The sequence below is a fragment of the Pseudorasbora parva genome, chromosome 13, assembly GCF_024679245.1.
Source record: "Pseudorasbora parva isolate DD20220531a chromosome 13, ASM2467924v1, whole genome shotgun sequence".
NCBI lineage: Eukaryota > Metazoa > Chordata > Actinopteri > Cypriniformes > Gobionidae > Pseudorasbora > Pseudorasbora parva.
In genome coordinates this window covers 34,030,196-34,051,622 of record NC_090184.1, presented here as the reverse complement: position 1 = coordinate 34,051,622, position 21,427 = coordinate 34,030,196, and the positions used below count along the sequence as shown (strand labels likewise).

At 36.4% G+C, this 21,427-nt stretch overlaps 2 protein-coding genes across 11 annotated transcripts in view; one reads left to right on the top strand and one right to left on the bottom strand.

Moving 5' to 3' along the window:
• Nucleotides 1-13,389, top strand: part of LOC137038998 (3',5'-cyclic-AMP phosphodiesterase 4D-like) — a 181,629-nt gene extending 168,240 nt beyond the window's left edge. For 9 of the 10 annotated variants that reach the window (XM_067414092.1, XM_067414095.1, XM_067414102.1 and 6 more), the window contains 9 exons: nt 2,280-2,373; nt 2,789-2,964; nt 3,213-3,311; nt 3,411-3,575; nt 3,686-3,785; nt 5,347-5,501; nt 5,784-5,906; nt 7,497-7,679; nt 9,224-13,389. In XM_067414092.1, the coding sequence (XP_067270193.1) occupies nt 2,280-2,373; nt 2,789-2,964; nt 3,213-3,311; nt 3,411-3,575; nt 3,686-3,785; nt 5,347-5,501; nt 5,784-5,906; nt 7,497-7,679; nt 9,224-9,724 (1,596 nt within the window). In that variant the 3' untranslated portion in view covers nt 9,725-13,389. Of the gene's footprint in view, nt 1-984; nt 1,411-2,279; nt 2,374-2,788; nt 2,965-3,212; nt 3,312-3,410; nt 3,576-3,685; nt 3,786-5,346; nt 5,502-5,783; nt 5,907-7,496; nt 7,680-9,223 lie in introns of those variants that run through there. The other variant, XM_067414099.1, reaches the window with a different exon arrangement.
• Nucleotides 13,390-13,898: 509 nt separating this feature from the next.
• rab3c (RAB3C, member RAS oncogene family) lies at nt 13,899-21,402 on the bottom strand. Its single transcript, XM_067414089.1, has 5 exons — nt 21,216-21,402; nt 19,765-19,986; nt 18,967-19,085; nt 16,763-16,887; nt 13,899-14,755 (listed from the first exon to the last, which is right to left on the bottom strand). Exons 1-5 carry the CDS (start codon nt 21,231-21,233, stop codon nt 14,565-14,567), a joined length of 675 nt encoding a protein of 224 aa, XP_067270190.1. The 5' UTR covers nt 21,234-21,402; the 3' UTR covers nt 13,899-14,564.
• Between the last annotated feature and the right edge of the window lie 25 nt (nt 21,403-21,427).

Sequence of the window (21,427 nt, the reverse complement as noted above, 5' to 3'; positions counted from 1 at the left end):
TACTGTGAATGTATCAGTGAAAAGATTTTATTATGCTCATAGCTGTCATGGAGCTACGTACATAAGCTGTAAAAAAATCATTTATTATTACTATTTATTATTAATTATTATTTATTAATAAATAATAATCATTAAATGCTAATGCAACATAAAAATTATAAACTTTTTCTATCAAAGTTATCTGACATTATCAAGATGAATGTGTTTTTTTAAATATATTTTATTACCATTTTCTACTATAGACTATAGCGAATAAACTGATAGTTTAAGAAAATGATAAAGGTGGCTGAATAAATTTAGTTTTGACTGTATATATAATTCAAAATGTTTGTGATTGTGGCATATGCCAAGGCTAGTAAAAAGTCTGGGCCAGCCTTTAGTTTTTTCTTCCAATTACATGTCAGTAAGAGAATAAAATTGCAAATTTCCCGGCACACTTTTTGCTTTATTCAAGGGCTCATTAACAATTTACCAGGACAAATCTAGAATGGCGTCATCAGTATTTTTTGTTCTTGTTCATAGCACATATGGTCTCTATTGACTCTCCTCTGTGGATTTATGTGAATGAACTTTACTGAATATTTTATGAGTCTGGTTGACACAATGTCCACTTCCAAACATCACGTCATGAAGATTACCTCACCCCTCCACACATACACATGCATCTGTCCACTCACATATGCGCATAGTCGAACATAACGTGTACACGCATTAATACAAACCACACATAATGACTGTGTGCCCTTTTGGGGAGCTATCTGCTGTATTACAGAGCTCTCGTACAAAGAACACATCCTCCAACTGAGCTGTAGACATCCAGAGGGTGAAGTGGGAGGGGTCCTGGGGAGCAAAGCACTCCCTGAGGATTTACATGTGAGCTCAGTTCAGCCAATCAGCTGCAGCGATGAGCTCATTCTAATCCGGAGGAGCTGCCTGATTGGCAGGGCTGCACTCAGAGGCTCTCACCTGAATGATTGTGTTAAACGCAGCCTTATTTGGAAGCTGTTAACTGGGCATATTTTCCTTCCAAGGCAAGGACATTTTTCAGTCTATTTAGTTTGAAGAGCGTGCAGCGTACGAAGCGAGAGATGCTATCAGACAATGCCGTGGCTTCTTCACGCCCTCCTCTGTCGTAGATGGAATCTTGCCAGGTTTCTTAACAATGGAGTCAGCCGTCGTGAGGAATGCCCTGGAATTTCTGGACTTTTCGGATGGGGTTTAGCATAATATCGCAATGTTAGTTCAGGTGGATTAAAAAATAAATGGAGCTTTGAGACCATCTGCACTGAGCATTTTGTGGTTGTCTTCCCTATCAGCCAGTGTTTTCTAATCTCATCTGATATCTGGATCTGCTCATTCAAAATGCCTGAGGCAAATTATTTGCTGTCAGTTTCTTGGGGGTACATAAAGGTGAGTTAATTAATCATGAAATACTGTATTCTTAGAATGGAATGGGGTTGGACAGGCTGCTATTGTTTATTATTGCTGTTCAGTATCTGGTTGCACAAAGAAAAAAGGCTGCATAAAGAACATAGATGATGACAGATAGATATCTAAATGAATTGATTTGGTATCTAATGGCATTTTTGTGTGTGTGTTTTTATTTTTATATATATATATATATATATATTATTTTAATGCAGAATGTATCATAATTACAGTACATAAAAGACTATTCGTTACACATTTTCATATAAGCTGGATCACAATTTAAACGCAAACTCCTATAAGAGCACCAGCAGGTGCTGTAACTCTGCTTTTTTTGTTTTTGTTTGTTTGCGCACATTAATGAGTTCATTTTGGAGCATGCAGCAGTTTTCATCTCCAGTTTGTTCCTGCAAATCTTGTTAGAAATGTGGCGTCTATCTGGTGTGACCCAGCAGGTCGTTTTGACCTGACATTCATTCTTAACAGTGTGAGAGGATTCATATGTTTTGGGTTGTTTGGAGGACTCAGCCTTGAAATCGTGGCGTATCTGCCGACTGATAGCGGCACAGCTGACAAGGGAAAATCCATTAAATGATCATAAAATGAGGTAAAATGGTGTCTTGTTCAGCAATGTATTTCAGAGGGGGTGTTTCAAACAACAGCATAAACATATTACACAACACTTCCACACAAGACATTTTTTATTTGAATTAAATCATTTTATTTATTTCTTTTTTTTTCTTTTCTTTTTTTTTGTTGTTGCATAAAATAGTTCTAAATGGAAACCAAATCCCCCCCCTAAAATAAAAAAATAAATAAAAAAAAACTTTTCCTTGTTTCTCTCTCAATAGTTCAAGAGGATGTTGAACAGAGAATTGACTCACCTCTCAGAGATGAGCCGATCTGGTAACCAGGTATCTGAGTTCATCTCCAGTACATTCTTAGGTGAGTGTCCCACAGAACAACATTACAAAAATCAAATATGGATGTTAACATTATGGTTGTACTCTGAATGTATGCAATGCGAGAACCTACATTGCATTTTTAAATGCACAATGGAGTTAAGACGAATAGCGTTTTGACTGGAGGAGGGCAACTTTGTGAGTTTTTGGGGGTAACTCAGAGAACTAGGACAAATGAAGTGCTGATTATGAGAAAAAAAGCAGGCCAGCAGCAGCTCTGTAGCCTGACGGCTGTGTAGCTGAATAATCATGCCACAAGAAAGACCATTAAATGCCCATAGACCACCATTGATTTACAAACCTACAAATCAGTGGCTGTAGTGACACATGCTGTGCTTTTACCCATAAGCACCTCTGATTTCTAGAACCTTCTCTGAGCACTTTCTGTGTTTCTGTAGACAAGCAACACGAGGTGGAAATGCCGTCGCCCCAGTCCCAAAAAGACAAGGAGAAGAAGAAAAGGCCAATGTCCCAGATTAGCGGTGTAAAAAAATTAACGCACAGTTCCAGCCTTACCAACTCTAACATCCCCCGGTTTGGGGTTAAAACTGAAACAGAAGATGAGCTGGCCAAGGTACGTAAATATGCAATACGATTCTAATATTTGGTGACAGTAACATTAAAGTTGGTAATTAAGATGACATTGACAATTAATACATTTCATTAATTGAATTAATTAATGATGCAGGAAAGTTCTACTTTGCCATCACAGGAATAAATTTCATTTTTAAAAACAATAAAATAGAAAACAGATGTTTTAAATTGTATTACTATTTCACAGTATTACTGTCTAACTACATATGTTTCACTTTGTCATTTCAGGAGCTTGAAGATGTAAATAAATGGGGCCTTAATGTCTTCAAAGTGTCAGAATTTTCTGGTAACAGACCTTTAACAGTTATGATGCACACAATATTCCAGGTACTTTTTTCACGGTATTCTCTCACTCAACCTCAAATTTGCTCATTTTATGTTCCTCCTGCTAACAAGAACAAACCATGGGTTGTCTTTCCTCTGTAGGAGAGGGACTTGTTAAAGACATTTAAAATTCCCCTCGACACGTTTATCACCTATCTGATGACTTTAGAGGACCATTACCATGCTGACGTTGCCTATCACAACAACATCCACGCTGCTGATGTCACACAGTCCACTCACGTCCTGCTATCAACACCTGCCCTTGAGGTACGATATGCAGTGCTGCGAGAATGCTGTCTGTTTTGATTGCTGGGTATTAAAGAAAGTGGATAATGATGTGAGATTTTAGAAAATCTGTCTGTGTCTATTATTTTCAGGCTGTGTTTACAGACCTTGAAATTCTTGCTGCCATATTTGCCAGTGCCATACATGATGTTGACCATCCTGGCGTCTCCAACCAATTCCTCATTAACACTAGTAAGTAACTTTTTTTTTTTTTTCGTGCTGCTGCTATAGCTTTAAGACAGTACAGTAAATGACTGCTGTTATACTTTAAAAATGAAAAGTTACACACACGGTCTAAGTGGACTGGGAAAAGTGTACTCTACAAATCAAAAGGTTGAGATAATTATTAAAGATTTATGAGATTTATTTAATACTTTTAAAAGAAATGTATGCTCACATTGATCAACAGTAATTTTCAAAATTGCAGCATTATTTCAGGCTTCAGTGTAACGTGAAAAAATTATTATTTTTGTCAATGTTGAAAACATTTGTTGGGGAAAAATTGTTTGGGAAACAGTGATACACTACCATTCAAAGGTTTTAAGTAAGATAAAAAAAAAGAAAGAAATGAATGCTTTTATTCAGCTAGGAAGCATTAAATTAATCAAAAGCAACAGTAAAAAACATTTATAATTGTACAAAAGATTCATATTTTAAATAAATGCTGTTCTTTTAAACTTTTTATTCGTCAAAGGGTTAAAAAATCACTTACCATAAAAATAAAAATTAAAAAAATATATCAAAAAAATTGAATTACAATATTATTTTATTGTTTAATAATAATATTTGAGCTCCAAGTCAGCATATTACATAATCACAATTTCTTAAGGATCATGTGACACTAAAGACTGGAGTTAATAAGCTGCTAGAAAAATTCAACTAAAAAATAAAATAAAATATATAACTTTCCTGTATTTATATTCACATTAATGCAGCCTTGGTGAGCATAAGACATTATTCATAAACATAAAACACATTTGACCGGCAATGTACATACATACATCAAAAAGGCCAATCCTGTTACCGTTATATCCCTAACGAAAAAGAAAAAAGTCTATCCAATTTTTCATGTTGCTTTCTAAAAGGCTCTTCCTACAATGTATGTTTGTGCAATGTTTTTCACAGCTGGCAGAACCACTTTTAGCTTAATCACGTTGTTCAAAGTAGCGGACCCGCTCAAAGACGAATCAATACGTGTTTAAGCTGTTGTCACGTGCGGCGCACGGTCAATCGGGCGATTTTCACATGCTATCGATGCATGTGTTTGGTGGGCTACATGTGTCTGTGATTCACAAAGCTCACGTGTCCCACCCACACAGCTGGTAAAATCCCCTCAATGACTAATGGACGGGCCAGTGGTGTTCGTCACGAGCTCAACAGGAGCTTCAACTCAAGAGGAGGGATGCAGGTTGTTCCATACCTTCGTGCTGCTGTTTTTATCTACTGAATACTAAATGAGAAATGTCAAAAAAATAAAGCACCATAAAGTATCATGAAAATGGTTCATATGACTTCATAAGTCTTCTGAAACTGAAACTAATCAGTAGATTTGTGTACAACTGAGAAATGTAGGTTACTACTCATAGAGATACGAATAAAAGAGCTGATGGATAAAAGTTAGCACAGTATGTAATTAATCGTGCTTCTCTCTCTCTCTCTCTCTCTCTCTCTCTCTCTCTCTCTCTCTCTCTCTCTCTCTCTCTCTCTCTCTCTCTCTCTCTCTCTCTCTCTCTCTCTCTCTCTCTCCTCTCAGACTCTGAGCTGGCCCTCATGTATAATGATTCGTCTGTGTTGGAGAATCATCACCTGGCTGTGGGTTTTAAACTGCTGCAGGAAGAGAACTGTGACATCTTCCAGAATCTGACCAAGAAACAGAGACAGTCACTCCGCAAGATGGTCATTGACATTGTGAGTCATGATGGGCACTATTTTAATGATCCGAGCGCATTGTCCAAAACACGTGTGAAACCAGCACAAAACACTTGCGCCGGGTGTATGTTAGGGGCCAGTCCATCAATGCTGTGTCAATGGTCTATAAGTTAGCTGTCATTTTTCACACTGGACTGTTTTTGCAGCTTCATTTCCCACTAAACTTTAATTTTACAGATGTTAAAATGGGTGTAAATTAATTTAAGGGGCAATAAATGACCTCTCCAACCAAAAATGATGACCATCCATCTCTTTTTGCAGGTTCTGGCCACAGACATGTCTAAGCACATGAATTTGTTGGCAGATCTGAAAACCATGGTGGAGACTAAAAAGGTGACCAGTTCAGGTGTATTACTGCTGGACAACTACTCTGACAGGATACAGGTTTGTCCTTAATGCTCATATTTCATTGTATATATCACACTAAATGTTATGATTTGAACATCTGTGTAAAAGGAGTTTAATTAATACAAATTATTTAGAAAATGTTATTAATGATTTGTATTAATTTATAATATTTTACATTTTAAACAATTTTTAAAAAAAGTATGTGATTAAATTTAATCATATATAATTTAATACTTTTAAAATTTTGTTTTATAATGTATTTTGTTAATGTATCAATTATATAAAATAAATATGTATATTAAAAATGATATACTCACCGGCCACTTTATTAGGTTCACCTTGCTAGTACCGGTTTGGACTGCCTTTTGTCTTAATTCTTCATGGCATAGATTCACCAAGGTGCTGGAAACCTACCTTAAAGATTTTGGTCCATATTGAGTTGCTTCAGATTTAGCTGCAAATCTGTAAAATGGGAATCTCCCATTCTACCACATCCCTAAGGTGCTCTATTGGATTGAGATCTGGTGACTGTGGAGGCCATTTGAGAATAGTGAACCCATTGCCGTGTTCAAGAAACCAGTTTGAGATTATTTGAGCTTTGTGACATGGTACGTTATCCTGCTGGAGTAGCCCATCAGAAGATGTGTACACTGTGGTCATAAAGGGATGGACATGGTCAGCATCAATACTCAGGTAGGCTGTGGCATGATCAAATTGGTACTAAGTGGCCCAAAGTGTGCCAAGAAAATATCAATTTTCCAATAATGAACCAAATCAAGATGGATCCATTGCTTTCATGTCGTTCACGCCACATTCTGAGCCTACCATCTGAATGTTGCAGCAGAAATCGAGGCTCATCAGACCAGGCAACATTTTTCAAATCTTCTTTTGTCCAATTTTGGTGAGACTATGCAAATTGTAGCCTCAGTTTCCTGTTAATGGCTGACTGGGCTGCCACCCAGTGTAGTTTGATGTGTTGTGCGTTCAGAGATACTCTTCTGCAGACCTCTGTTATAACAAGTGGTTATTTGAGTTACTGTTGCCTTTCTATCAGCTTGAACAGGTCTGACCTTCTCCTCTGACATCAACAAGGCTTTGTGGCTCACAGAACTGCCGCTCACTGGCTATTTTCAGTTTTTAGACCATTCTCTGTAAACCCTAGAGATCGTTGTGTGAAAATCCCACTAGATCAGCAATTTCTGAAATACTCAGACCAGCCCGTCTGGCACCGACAACCACATTCAAAATCACTTTGTTCCCCGTTCTGATGCTCATTTTGATCTTTAGCAGATTGTCATGGCCATGTCTACATGCCTAAAGGCATTGGGTTGCTGCCATGTGATTGGCTGATTAGATATCCGTGTTAACGTGCATATATATTTTTTTATATAAAATATTATTTTATTTTACAATTATTAAAAAATATTTTTAACTGCTACAACTAAGTTCTACAGCTTTTTATTTGGCCCCAAGGGTTAGTTAAGAGTCTTGGTCTATAAAGGTTAACGATCTCTGCTTTTAAGTATTCAACAGCTGAATTTGAATATGGTAATATACTTATGAATGTGCAAATGAATGTAAATATAAATATGCATGCCTAACTGACTGATTTTGTCTGTATCTCAGGTCTTGCAGAACATGGTGCACTGTGCAGACCTCAGTAATCCGACCAAGCCGCTGCAGTTGTACAGGCAGTGGACGGACCGCATTATGGAAGAGTTCTTCAGCCAGGGGGACAGAGAACGGGAGCGCGGCATGGAGATCAGCCCCATGTGCGACAAGCACAACGCTTCAGTCGAGAAGTCACAGGTAAGAAAGCTCAGGGTCGATAAAGGATGAATAAAATAATGGGTAACACTTTATTTTAAGGTTCAGTAATTAACTATTAACTAGTTGCTTATTAGCATGCATATTACTAGGATATTGTCTGTTTATTAGTACTTATAAAGCACATATTAATGCCTTATTCTGCATGACATTATTCTACATCCCTTAATCCTACCCAATACCTAAACTTAAATGCTACAAAAACTACCTTACTAACTATTAATAAGCAGTAAATTAGGAGTTTATTGAGGCAAAGTCGTAGTTAAAAAATTAAAAATGAGGTAATAAAAATTTATTCAGACACCAGATATCAATTTTTTTACTAGTGGGTGCAGGACACTATACTTAATTTATGTAAGTGAGGATAGCAAAATAAAGTATACTTTTACATTCTTCATACAGTTGACTACCAGTAAAATTGATGATAATTTGTGACTAAAATGATTCAGACACTTTGACCTGACCATGTTTTGCTTAAGTGTTTTTTCTTTAATTGCTAATGCGACCATTTACACCACAGACAGACTGGTCATTGGTTACAGCTAAACTGGTATTATCTAATTGTGTCCTTAAATTTAACAGCCGACAGCTGATTGGTTGACTGTAATCCTTTACATACTTGTCCATCAAAGTTATCTGACATTATCAAGATAAATTTGTTCTGACACCGTTTAACTCTGAGTTCTTGTCATATTTTATTAACATTTTCTAAACTATAGCGAAAAAACTGTGATGATAATATGAGAAAATGTTGAAGGTGTCTGAATACATTTTGGCTTGACTGTATATTAAGCTCTTGGATCATTACCCATAATTCTATATGGCTGTCCTCTATATATATGGCTGTCTTTTTTAATCAACATGACTCATTATTGCATAAATCCCACATGGCTTACAATATATAAATATATCAAATGTAATGTATTGTTTAAAAAAACAGATTAGGAATAGTTTTTTTTATTTTCACGTACGTGCATGAAGAGGTTAACATGTTTGGTTTAGTTTTTATTTGTTTTTCTTGAAAAAAAGTCTCATCTGCTCACCAAGGCTGCATTTTATTTATCAAAAATATAATACATGTAAAACTGTTTTCTATTTGAATATATTTTCAAATGTAATTTATTTCTGTGTTGGCAAAGCTGAATTTTCAGCATCATTACTGCAGTCTTCATGATCCTTCAATAATCATTCTATGAAGATTTGCTGCTCAAAAAAAACATTTCTCATTATTTTCAGTGTTGTGATAATAATTGAGCTGATTAACATTTTTCACAGGATTCTTTGATGAATAGAAAGTTCAAAAGAACAGCATTTATTTGATATAGCAATCTTTTTAACATTATAAACATGTCCTTGCTGTTTATTAAAGTATAAATATCTTTAAAAAGAACATTTCTTACTGACAGGTGGTGTTTAAGCCAGCTATTTTATAAATCCTTTCAAATACCACAATGGATATATATATAAAAACATATATTGTGGATTTTGATAAATATGCCTCTATTTTTGCAAATCTTTTGTTCTAGGTGGGCTTCATCGATTACATCGTGCACCCACTGTGGGAGACGTGGGCCGACCTCGTGCATCCAGACGCCCAGGACATCCTGGACACGCTGGAAGACAACAGGGAGTGGTACCAGAGCACCATCCCCCAGAGCCCCTCTCCAGCACTGGACACCAGCAGCGAGGGCAGACGCGCCGCCGGCCAGGAGAAGTTTCAGTTTGAACTGACTCTGGAGGAGGACGGAGAATCTGACACAGAGAAGGACAGCGGCAGCCCTCCTGATGAAGAAGAGGAGGAGGAGGAGGAGGAAGATGAGGAAGAAGAAGAAGAAGAAGAGGAGGAAAACAGCTGCAGTGACTCTAAAACCCTTTGCACACAGGACTCCGAATGTACAGAGATCCCCCTGGATGAGCAGGTGGGGGACGGACAGGAGGACGAGGAGGACGAGCATGAGGAAGAACGGGAATTATCAGAACCCTGTGTTTTAGAGGAGGAGGAAGAAGAGGACACTGCCAACACATAACACAGTATGAAACGGCACCTGAACTTTTTTATATTAGAGATGAGAAACACTTATTTATGGTTAAGATATTCATTTTTTCATTGTCTATTTTGCATACGTCATTAAGAAGTGCTTTTAAATGTCCGCCTTTAACATGTTATTTTTCATTCCTCACTCTGTTTTTTGAGTTTCAACCATTTTTACACTCAGGAATATCTTTTCCACTCCCACCTGTCATTTCTACAAACAAATGCTCGTCTTTTATTCCCAGTGTCGAGGTACTTTTTTGGGGGGTTTTTTGACTGAAGCAGTATTTTAGAAACATTTAACTTAGAAAGCAGCTGTTTTTTCACCAACAAGACTTTTTTTTTCCCCTGCAATTCGAAGCATTTTAGCAGACAAACACTTCATGCTTTGAACTTCACGTCTTCCTGATGCCTTGAATGTGTTATTAATCTGGATTTAGTTGTCTGTTTGTGTATCATTATTTGAAGTGAATGGACATGGTACCAAAGTGAAAAAGCAAACACCATTTTCACACTGAAAATGCACATTTTCATTTAAATGACCATATTTGGGGTAAATATGCAATTGTGGTAAAAAAATATATATATTTTGTTTATTTGCTGCACCCAATCCAGATCTGAAAATAATTGATTTAGATGAATACATGTGTTCAAACATGTCTCCTCAGTTTGATAATACATGGCCATATGTGACACTGGACCAAAAAAACTGCCATAAGTCGCACAGGTATATTTGTGGCAATATCCAACAATACATTGTGTGGGTCAAAAATATTTTTTTCTTTGATGCCAAAAATCATTAGGATATTAAAGCTGCACTATGTCATTTTTCTGTCCTCTAGAGGGCGCCTATTCAAAACAAAGGCGTAGTTTGATGATGCTAAGTTTGAGCACAGAATCTTGGGACATGTGGTCTTCACCTCACAGGTGGTGGGAAAGAATCGAGATAGGACTCATGCTCATGGATGCGGTTATTAACGTTACTGTAGTGTGAAGCAGAGCAGGACCGAGTGTTGAGGAGCTGAGCACGGCCGCGGAAGCGATTGTTGAGCAACACACGGCTCGCGAGCTGCGGGACTTTTATTATGACGGGTCGCCGGCGCCATTTTCGCTTTTAATGAGTATGAGATAACACAGCTCTGTTTATCATATTAGATACATTTGAGTGTGTTTAAAATGATGTTATGACGTTACTCTGTGCGTTCGCTCGGTGGCTGCTGTGACACTTACGAGAGTAAAGCGCTTCTGCCAAATAAAACCGTAAACCGTAAAACCAAAAAAAAAAAAAAGGGTCACGCATATATGACGCAATTGACAGGCGACTCCCTCAGACGTTCCGGCTCCGTGGTTAAAATAGCAATTTTCTCACAATTTACAAATAGTTTCAAAACATTTGGGATATTGTAAGAACTCAACTGAACAAAATATATAACACTGGCCTAGTGGTTTTTGAATACTTTATTGCAAAAACACTATATAGTATTTAAATATTTAGTAAATTTCCTACCATAAATATATCAAAAATGTAGTAGTTACATGCATTGGACAACTTTAAAGGTGATTTTCTCAATATTTAGATTTTTTTTTGCATCCTCAGATGCCAGGTTTTCAAATAGCTGCCAAATATTGCCCTATCCTAACAAACCATACAATGGAGCGCTTGATTGTTCGGCTATCAGATGATGTATAAATCTAAAAAAAAAAAATACCTTTATGACTGGTTTTGTGGTCCAGAGTCACATATTTCAATTTTTATTCCCGCAAGAACAAAATCTCATGATTATGTAATAAAACAATAGCTTGAATGAGCCTTAAATGTTTTTGGTGCCTACAAAAATGTACAGAAACATGCTAGTAATGTAGAAAACTGAATCTTGGGTATCACTTCATGCATTAACAATGAGATTTTGTGTTGTAATTAAATAATAATGCTTATAATATAACAGTAATTATGGGTGTCAGTTCATATATAATAAATTATAATGAAATAAAAATGCTATTTATAATAACAATAATCATTGTGATTAATAATAGTATTATTATTTCATTATAATAATAATTTGTATTATGTATAAACTGATGTCCAGGAATTACATTTTACACAGCTGTTTGATGCCATATGTCTTTGACCAGTTAAACAGAAAACAACTGACATTATTAATGAAGCTCAGCCGACTGGTTTCTGTTGTCACGTGACCACAGGACAGTCAGCTTCGGTGCAAAGCCTCATTGTGAGTGTGAATCTAGTTGCACTGTACTTTTTTTATGTTGTTGATTGTATTTATTTTGGTTATTTTTGACATCGCCAAACATTTCCATTGGTAATGATTTTAATTGCTGCTTTACTCATCTCTGTCAAGTGTCCTACTGTACAAACATCCTCTTGTTTTTGTTATGTTCATGCTAGTATTATTTATTAATGCTCTTTGATGTGCTTGTAGCATATTAAAGCATTTTAATCAAACGGTAGCATCGGCAAGGCAGGCTTATCAGTCAGTTTTCCTAAATATATCGTTTTAATTATACATATGCAGTAAATATACCTAATCAAATGTGTTATGTATGATATTGAAGCCTTTTGAAACTACCCCTTTTTTATCGCTTTATTTAAAACTCATTCTGTTGCCAAGTTTTTTGTTTTTTTTATTGTCTCCATCCACTACATTGTTTCTCATTTCTATCTGTTTACATACATGTATTTATTGTGCTGTACAGTACATATGGTTGCTCTTATTATGTTGTTGTAAATGATTATATCATCCCTTTTGGTGATGGTGTTGTATTATGGAACTCTTACTGAGAGAATGTTTGTTATTCTTAGTATGTAATGATCCCATTGATATGTGTCTCTAGAGAGATTGCGTAGAGAAAGGGGAAAGCCAAAATCTAGTCATTACTGTGTTTATTTTCCATTCTTTCTTTTTAAAAGAAAGTGGTTCTGTGGCCTGAGGGTTGTGCCTTACAGATAGCTCTTTAGTTTTTATCCTCTTGCTGCACTAAAGAAACTACTGGCTGGAAAATGACCTAGATGTGTTTGTTGTGTTCCTCCTGTTTATGTGGCATAAATGCTCCAAGGAAAGAAAAAAAATGGACAGAAGTTGTCAGACCTCATTGGACAGGGTAAAAGCAGGCCAGTGTGGTGGGTTTGGATTTGCGACCAAATGTAAGTCCATCATATTTCCATCTAAGCTGTGTTCATCGTTGAAAAACATTTGCGTTTCATGCAATATGATGGAGAGAGAACATCTTTCTGTTGGGGTATTTTGATTTCCAGATCCAGAGAGGGGTTAGAGCATCCTTCACAAAAAAACCAAACGCTCAATTTGGGACTCATTTTGACACGTATACTGTAGATTCTTAACGACCCTGGATGAAATCAGTGTGCCCTTCTCGTCTCTTTTTAAATCATGAGAGAAATACACAAACAGAATTTGACAAATTATATTTAGGGATAACTTTTTTTTTTTTTTTTTTAGTTATGTGAACTGAATTAGAAAATTGTCTGGAGGTTTCACAAGACTGTGTAGTTGTTTATTGGACTCCTTGTTTATTGCAGTCTATTGGATAGAACTGTAGAAATAAAATTTACGTACGAAAACTGGTAAAATCCAATAAAAATGTTTTTTATATGCACCAAAATAAAAGCATGGGTTGACTTTATGATGATGTCTCTTGTGTACTCTGAATTAAGAATCTATTGATTTGTCTAGCTTTTTTTAATATTATAAATATTTCTTTTATTTTAATTTTAGAAAATTAAAGTGTTTAGTGTTTTTGTCATTTTTATATATTTTTTAAATATGTCTATTGTTTTTATTAATTTTTATTTCAATTTTAGTTGTAGTAATTTTATAACATCAAGTTAAACAAAATGAAAACAAGATGTTTTTTCTTGGCAACATTTAAAGTTTTTTTTTTTCAGACTGAATTATTTTATTTTAGCTTTTTAAATTCGATTTATTTTAATGAGAAAAAAAATGAATACCAATTCAATAGCAGCTGTCTGGACATAAATTTAAGTATTTTTATTTTAGTTTTCATTTTAATGGTAATAACCCTGGTTCAGACTGAATTATTTTATTATTTTATTTTGAAAGAAAAAAATATACCAATTCAATAGCAGCTGTCTGTATGGGACCATGGGGAAAAAACTGGATTTGACATCAGAATCATTTCAAGGCCACATTTATTTTATTTTTCTCATACTTGTTAGCTTTCGCGATCATTATCCGTACACCCAGCAGCACACAAACACATCCAACCAATCATCAGCAAAATGTGAGTACAACATCCTCTCATGTTACACAAGTTGGACATGTATATAGAATTTATACATTTGCAGAAGTTTATATTTCCCCTGAGAGACATGGGAATGATGTGGAGAATCTAAAGTTCAACTAAATTTTGCTTATTACTGCGTATTACTAATACAAGAGATATTGCAGTAGAAGATAAAGGTACACTAACAGTAGCACTTAATTTTACAGTCCTGCTCCCTGTGTACATACTCTGTACTTATTACTAATCACAATAACTGTCACCTTAGATTAACCAGTACTTTCTTAGGTAAGTACACGTACTGTAAAATAAAGTGTAACCCACTAACAACCCCTGAAATCAGAACTGTATACTGGTATAATGGCATAAAGGAAGGACAAAGTTTGACACTTGTGTTTGGCACAATCTTGCTAGTTCGCTATGTCATTAACACCAAAAAAACTAGGAGTTGAAGCCAGGTCAAAGATTTGGGGTTCAGTAACTTATTCTCTGTTCAGAATACAGAAGCTTGGCAACAGCGCTCGAGCCACGAAAGCGAACGGCCCCGGTGAAGAACACTAGCAGCTACAGTCAGATTGTTGCGGGGGCGTTGTGTTGTCGGTCAGTCTGGTAGTAGGCGTTCCCGTGGTAACGGCAGGGTCGGCCTCAAGAGTGTCTGACATCTTGTCGCAAATGATATCCACCAAACGCTCAAATGTCTGCTTGACGTTGAGGTTGTCCTTTGCGCTCGTCTCAAAAAACTCAAATCCTTTTGGGAAAGAGAGATTTATGATAAGCAAATGAAATATACAACTTTAAAAGTTTTGGGGTTTATAAGATTTTAGAAGATTACCATAACTAGAAGCCTCTTATGCTCACCAAGGCTGCATTTATTTGATCAAAAATACAGTAAAATTATATTATCAGTTATTATTACAAATTAAATAACTGTTTTCTATTTGAATACAATTTAAATTAATGTGATGCAAAGCTACATTTTCAGCATCATCATCACATCACACCTTCAGAAATCATTATAATATGATGATTTGCTGCTCAAGAAACATTTATTACTATTATCAAATCAATGTTTTAAACAATATATTTTTTTGTAAACTGTGATGAAAAATGTTCAGGATTCATTGATAAATAGAAAGTTCAAAAGAACAGCATTTATTTGAAATAGAAATATTTTGTAAGACTATAAATGTATCTTCTGTCAACTTTTGATTAATTGAATGTGACCTTCCTTCTTTTCAAAAAAATCTTTCTGACCTCAAATCCTCTCATGTTTAAATTATAAATGCAACACTTTTGTTTTTGTCCCCATTTGCTCATGAGCTGTAAGACTGACAAATTTCTCTCAAATATTATACACAAATCTGTCTAAATCTGTGTTAGTGAGCACTTCTCCTTTGCTGAGATGATCCATCCACCTCACAGGTTTGGTATATCAAGATGCCGATTAGACAACATGATTATTGCACAGGTTTGCCTTAGGCTGGCCACAATAAAAGGCCAATTAAAAAAAAGAAAGTCTTACCCTGAGTTCCAATTCCCATACAATCCATACTAAATAGTATTCAGAAAAATACAATTAGTATTTCCCAAATCATAGTATGCTGAAAAGAGTATTCCAAAAATATCCAGATGGTTTACTATTTCCAGTCTGAATTAGAAATGCGGATCGACGCACATTATAACGGCTAATATTGCCCACAACCCATTGGGGGTTTGACGAGTATTCGATTAGAACTACAAATACAGATAAAAAGTATTAAAAAACTACAAACATGACAGATGTGCAATGGTTAAGTAGAGAAGTTTAGATAAAGGGGCTTGAGAGATCAATTATCTGTATTTAACCTGACTAAAATACATTTATTCAGTCCATATTATATTTCACCTGCAGTAGCATTGTAAACTTTTGTAATGACACGTTTGGCCATTAACTTTTAAATGCATCATTATATTTAAACTGCAAACACATGAGGAGAGTCTCTGCATTAAAGACCCATGAATGGCAGATCAATGTGCTAACTACAGTTCTCTCCCATACGGTAGGAGATTAATCTGAATGTGGAGGATTTGAACTGTGACGATGATTGACAGGGCAGTTTAAACAGTGACGGGATGCACGAAGTAGTAGATGACAAAATAGTGTGTCCCAAACCTTGCAAACTATTCTGCTAAACACTCAAAAGTATGTATTTTTTCTTCACAAAAAGATTACATACTTTTAAGACGTAGTATAAGAAGGTGAATTGGGATGCAGCGCTAGATCCTTGAGTTCAGCTCATGGAAAATGAAAAATGGGGCAAAAACAAGTGTTGCATTTATAATTTTGTTCAGTGTATAGACACACACACACACACACACACACACACACACACACACACACACACACACACACACACACACACACACACACACACACACACACACACACACACACACACACACACACACACACACACACACACATATATACGTGTGTGTGTCTATACACTAAACAAAATTATAAATGCAACACTTTTGTTTTTTTTGCCCCCATTGCCCCCAACACTAACTTTCGTTAAGCTATTTATCTGACAATCTATATGGCAAAAAAGGACAAAAGTTGTATTATTTTACCATGCAAAAAAATGAGTAGAAAATCAAGGGGCTCACAGAAATAGTGTCTATCTATAGAAATAGTAATATATATATATATATATATATATATATATATATATATATATATATATATATATATATATATATATATATTACTCACCCAGCTGTTCTGCTAGCAGTCTCCCGCTGTCCACAGACACTATCCTCTCCTCATCCATGTCGCATTTGTTTCCTGCGAGGATCACCTGGGCATTGTCCCAAGAGTATGTCTTAATCTGGGTCGCCCTGACACGAGACGAGACGAGTCATCAGTACAAATGACACTGGAACATCCTCTAGGACAAGATGTGCCAGACTCATTCCAAAACTTTGTCAATTTTAATGTATGAGAATGTCATCATGCCACAGAGATTCAATGGGAACTTCATGTCGAACACACTCGTTTAGATTCTATCTGTTTCTCATCTCTTTAGCAGCGTCGCGTGTTCTGTCAGTTCTCTAATCCTGAGATGTAATGGCACTTCATTAACACAACAAAATCACTCAAAGTATTGGATTTCACAGGCCATCATGACATTTACAAAAAGTATTTTTGATTTTTACAAAACTAACGTCTCCTGTGTAATTTAAATGAACAGTAAAAAAAAAATTTCAAACTAAGACTAAAGGGACATGGTGGTGAAAAAAAATTAATTAAAAAAATAATAAGTCAATGCTTTTTTCCTTTTCAAAGATTCTTGGGGGAATGCCAAAGCTTTTGCAAGGGGATGCAAATGTTTTGCGAGCGAGCTACATTAGTTAACATGAACTAAGAAGTGCTTTTACTGCATTTATTAATATAATAATGCTACTCTCAACATTTACTAATACACTTTTAAAATCAAAAATATGTTGTTATTAGTTAATCCACTGTGAACAACTAAAATTAAAGGGATAGTTAACCCTAAAATAATAAATCTGATCTCGGCAGCCATTGACAACTATAATACTGCTTGGTTACAAAGATTCTTCAAAATATCTTCCTTTGTGTTCAGCAGAAGAAAGAAATTCTTACAGGCTTACAGACAAAATGATGAAATAATTTATATTTTTGGGTAAACTATCCCTTTAACAATCAGAATTGGAATCAGAAAGCCCTTTATTTGGAAGGATTGTTTACAAAGATTAATAAATGCTTTAAAAATATATTACTCATTAGTTTATGTTAGTTTACTAACTACTTAAAGTTAATAAATGAGATCTTATTGTAAAGTGTTACTGTAATGCGGTTCTTTGATGGAAGGAAGGAGGCGGGAACCGGAGAACATTCAACAACCTTTTTAAGTTCAAAATAAATAAACAAAACGAAAGTAATCTGTGGGCAGCCCCTCACGGACGACTGCCCCCACACACACACACACATAATAAAACGCGGGCAGCCCCTCACGGACGACTGCCCCCACACACACACACACATAATAAAACGCGGGCAGCCCCTCACGGACGACTGCCCGCACACACACAACAAAACATAAACAAAACATAACATAACATAAAATCCCGGCCTGGTCCTCTCTCGTCTTTCGCTGCCTCCTTCGCTCCTCCTTTTATGCTCCCGTCACTTGGCCGCGAGACGAGACCGGTGTGTCGCGCAGCTGGCACTCATTATCACTCGTCACCGGCCGCTGCTTGCCACAGTTACCAAATACTGTATCGTGAGGATTGACATTGTAACAAAGAGATTTCTGGTGCATTTCAGGTGATCCAGGGGAGCAGGAGTTTGGGGGAAGTTTCATGTGAAAGGAAAAGTAAATTAGTGTCATTCGTAGATGGTTCACTCAGTGTGATGTCATCTCGGACGGAGACACTAACTGTATGAATGAGTTCAGATGCTAATTTCCTTTGTTTTCTCAGAGTCCTTACTCCTTGATTAGACATGAAAAGATAAGAGGTACGTGGCGAGCGAGAGCGACGCGATATCTCACGGAGGAGTGACCGGAACATAAAAGGAGGAGCGACGACAGTGAAGGACGAGAGAGGACCAGGCCTGGAGTTTATGTTGTGTTTTATTTATGTTTTGTTACGTGTGAGCGCAGCAGCCGTCCTTGAGGGACTGCCTGCGTTTCATTTTCAGTTTATTTATTTGATTAAAATCTTTTGAATGTTCCCTATGGTTCCCGCCTCCCTCTTCACTGAACAAAGAACTGTGTTACAAGGTCCAAGTAATTTTCCTGACTTTCATTTATAGATTTTGACTCCATGATCGACAGACATGAATGTCTCACGTCGTCAGACAGAGGGAAAGGATCACCTCTGTAAATCCCCACAGAAAGTTTATAAATACTCTGCCTGTCATAATGCACAATAAACTTTACTTCAACTTACCAGTCCTGTACAGCAGCAAAAGACTCCTCATTAGTAATGTCATACATTAGGATGAAGCCCATGGCCCCTCTGTAGTAGGCTGTGGTGATTGTCCTGTACCGTTCCTGCCCGGCTGTGTCCTAAAAAAATAACAAGAGCGGTATTAGAATTGGCTGGTTCCACAGACAAGGCTTAAGCTAGTCCCAGACTAAAATGCTTGAGCTGCAACTTGCACTGGGATATCTTAAAATCTGTCACTGTCATTGTTTTGTCTCAAGATGCACACCAGTAGTATTTTTTTCGAAGGCATGTTCTTAAAAGCCACTTAAATGTCCTACTTTAACTAATGCCTAATCCTTAATCCAAGCCCTGTCTGTAAAATCTTGCCAATATGTAGTAAATTAAATGTGCATCTCCACATGTACTTTGACCGAGATTCACGTCAAATTCACAAGAACTGAGTCTGGGACAGACATATGGAGTCAAGACAGCGAATGTGTGAATGAGTGAGCGCTCGAGTCTGAGACGGTGCTTTGTCACCTCTAAAAGTAGCAGCGCTTTCACTGCAAGACTAAAATAGAAAAGTGTACCACGATCTGATGAACAGAACTGCTTTGCTGATGCAGACTAGATAAAGTGACAATAGCTTATAGTCTCTTTCCATAAGCCAGTATTAATCATCAACCCATGTGATGTTTACATTGCTCCATGTGTGATTATCCAGCCCTTCAGTGCTTTACCAACCATGAAACAATGATGCTGAGTTTAAAAAAAGAGTTAAAATCATGGCTATTATGAAGTGAACGAGGCAGAAATTACCCAGATCTGAAGCTTGATCCTTTTTTCGTTCTTATAAACTGTTTTGACCTTAAAGTCGATGCCCACCGTACTGACAAAGGCAGATGTGAACGTATCATCGGCGTAGCGGAAGAGGAAAGATGTCTTTCCAACACTGCTGTTCCCGATGATCAACAGCTTGAACATGTAATCAAAGTTTTGATCAGAGTTCTCCTTTTGTTTGTTCTCTTGTGTAGCAGCCATCTGTGAGAACACAAAACCACAGCGTGATTAATAGATCAAAGGTTCACAGCCTAACACTTTTGTGTGAGCTTCTAAAACAGTAAAGTCTAAAAATATAGTATATATTAATTATAAATTAGTTCTTCATTAAAGACTCAGCCCTCTCTATGTATTTCTAGTATGATTCTGTAAAAGTCAGCACCAGGAGCTGTCCATGGCTGCTTCTCAAACCTATGTCCTTCAACATTTTTTTAACATTTATTTAACCCATTTAATCCCACCTTTAAACAAATGCATTTTAGTTGAAACGTGAATATATTTAGCTCGAAAGTTGTCAACTATAAATGAGTGTGCACACTGTCTTGTCACGTATTGCTCATGGTTAGTTCATGCTAGTTAATACATTAACTAACGTTAACAAATGAGACCTTATTGTAAAGTGTTACCAAGAAAATAAAGGCAAAATTAGAAGAAACATGCATTTATTTTCTTAAATGATTAAATCATCTTACTTCATTGTTTACAACGTGTTCTATTGGTAGCTAGGCTACCTGAGCAAATAAACAACTTGTGTCACTGTAGTTGGAATTGCGCTTGAGCAGGAATAAAACATAACTTCACCTTTTTTTAATGTGCTCAGCAAATGTGATAATGGTTTTATATGCGCGTGCAAACTCTGAAGGCGCCGATGATGTTATCTAGGAGGTAGGCAGCTCACTATAGGGTTTGAAACGCAGCATACAGTGTGTCTCATTCAGTCTGAGCGTTTTTAAAGGGGTCCGTCTCTTCAGCCAAGCCCTGGATATGAAAGGCTAATAGTCTTCACACACCTAATGCTCATAATAAATAAAGACTACTTGACGTGGACCATAAACAAAGAGAATTTTGAGCTTTAAAATAACAGTATAACCAGCAAAAGGACTCATATTGACAATATTCTTTTTTTCTATAAACAACCAAGAATGTTTGAATTAGCAGGTCCCGTGAATAAATTAGCTTTTACGCCTGATTGCCTTTCTCTTCACTAATGTTGCGTTTCATAAATGTACTAACCTAAATTCCTTTCATGACCGGTCAGTACGCTGTCAAAAGGCAAATCTCTTTAAACTACATCTGTTTTATTTATTATGATATATATTTTTACAGTATGACTAAATTAGCCATTCATTTCTTTTCTTTTTTTTTTTTTGCGTGGCTCTCCATTACGACCAAAGTCCCCACCAAACATAGGAAGACCGTTTCACACTTACCTTACCGTACAACTCCATTGTTTCTGACAATAAAATATACAGAGCTTGAATCTGATTTAGTCCTAATAAATTATAGTTTTTTTTCGTTTTGGAGAGGTGGAGTCGGTTGTTGGGATAAATGTTGGGTTGCAGTGATGCTCGCAATGGACGTCAGCAGACACTCTCCACCCATTCATCCACTAAAGTGTGAATGCGGTCTGCCGACAGCAGGG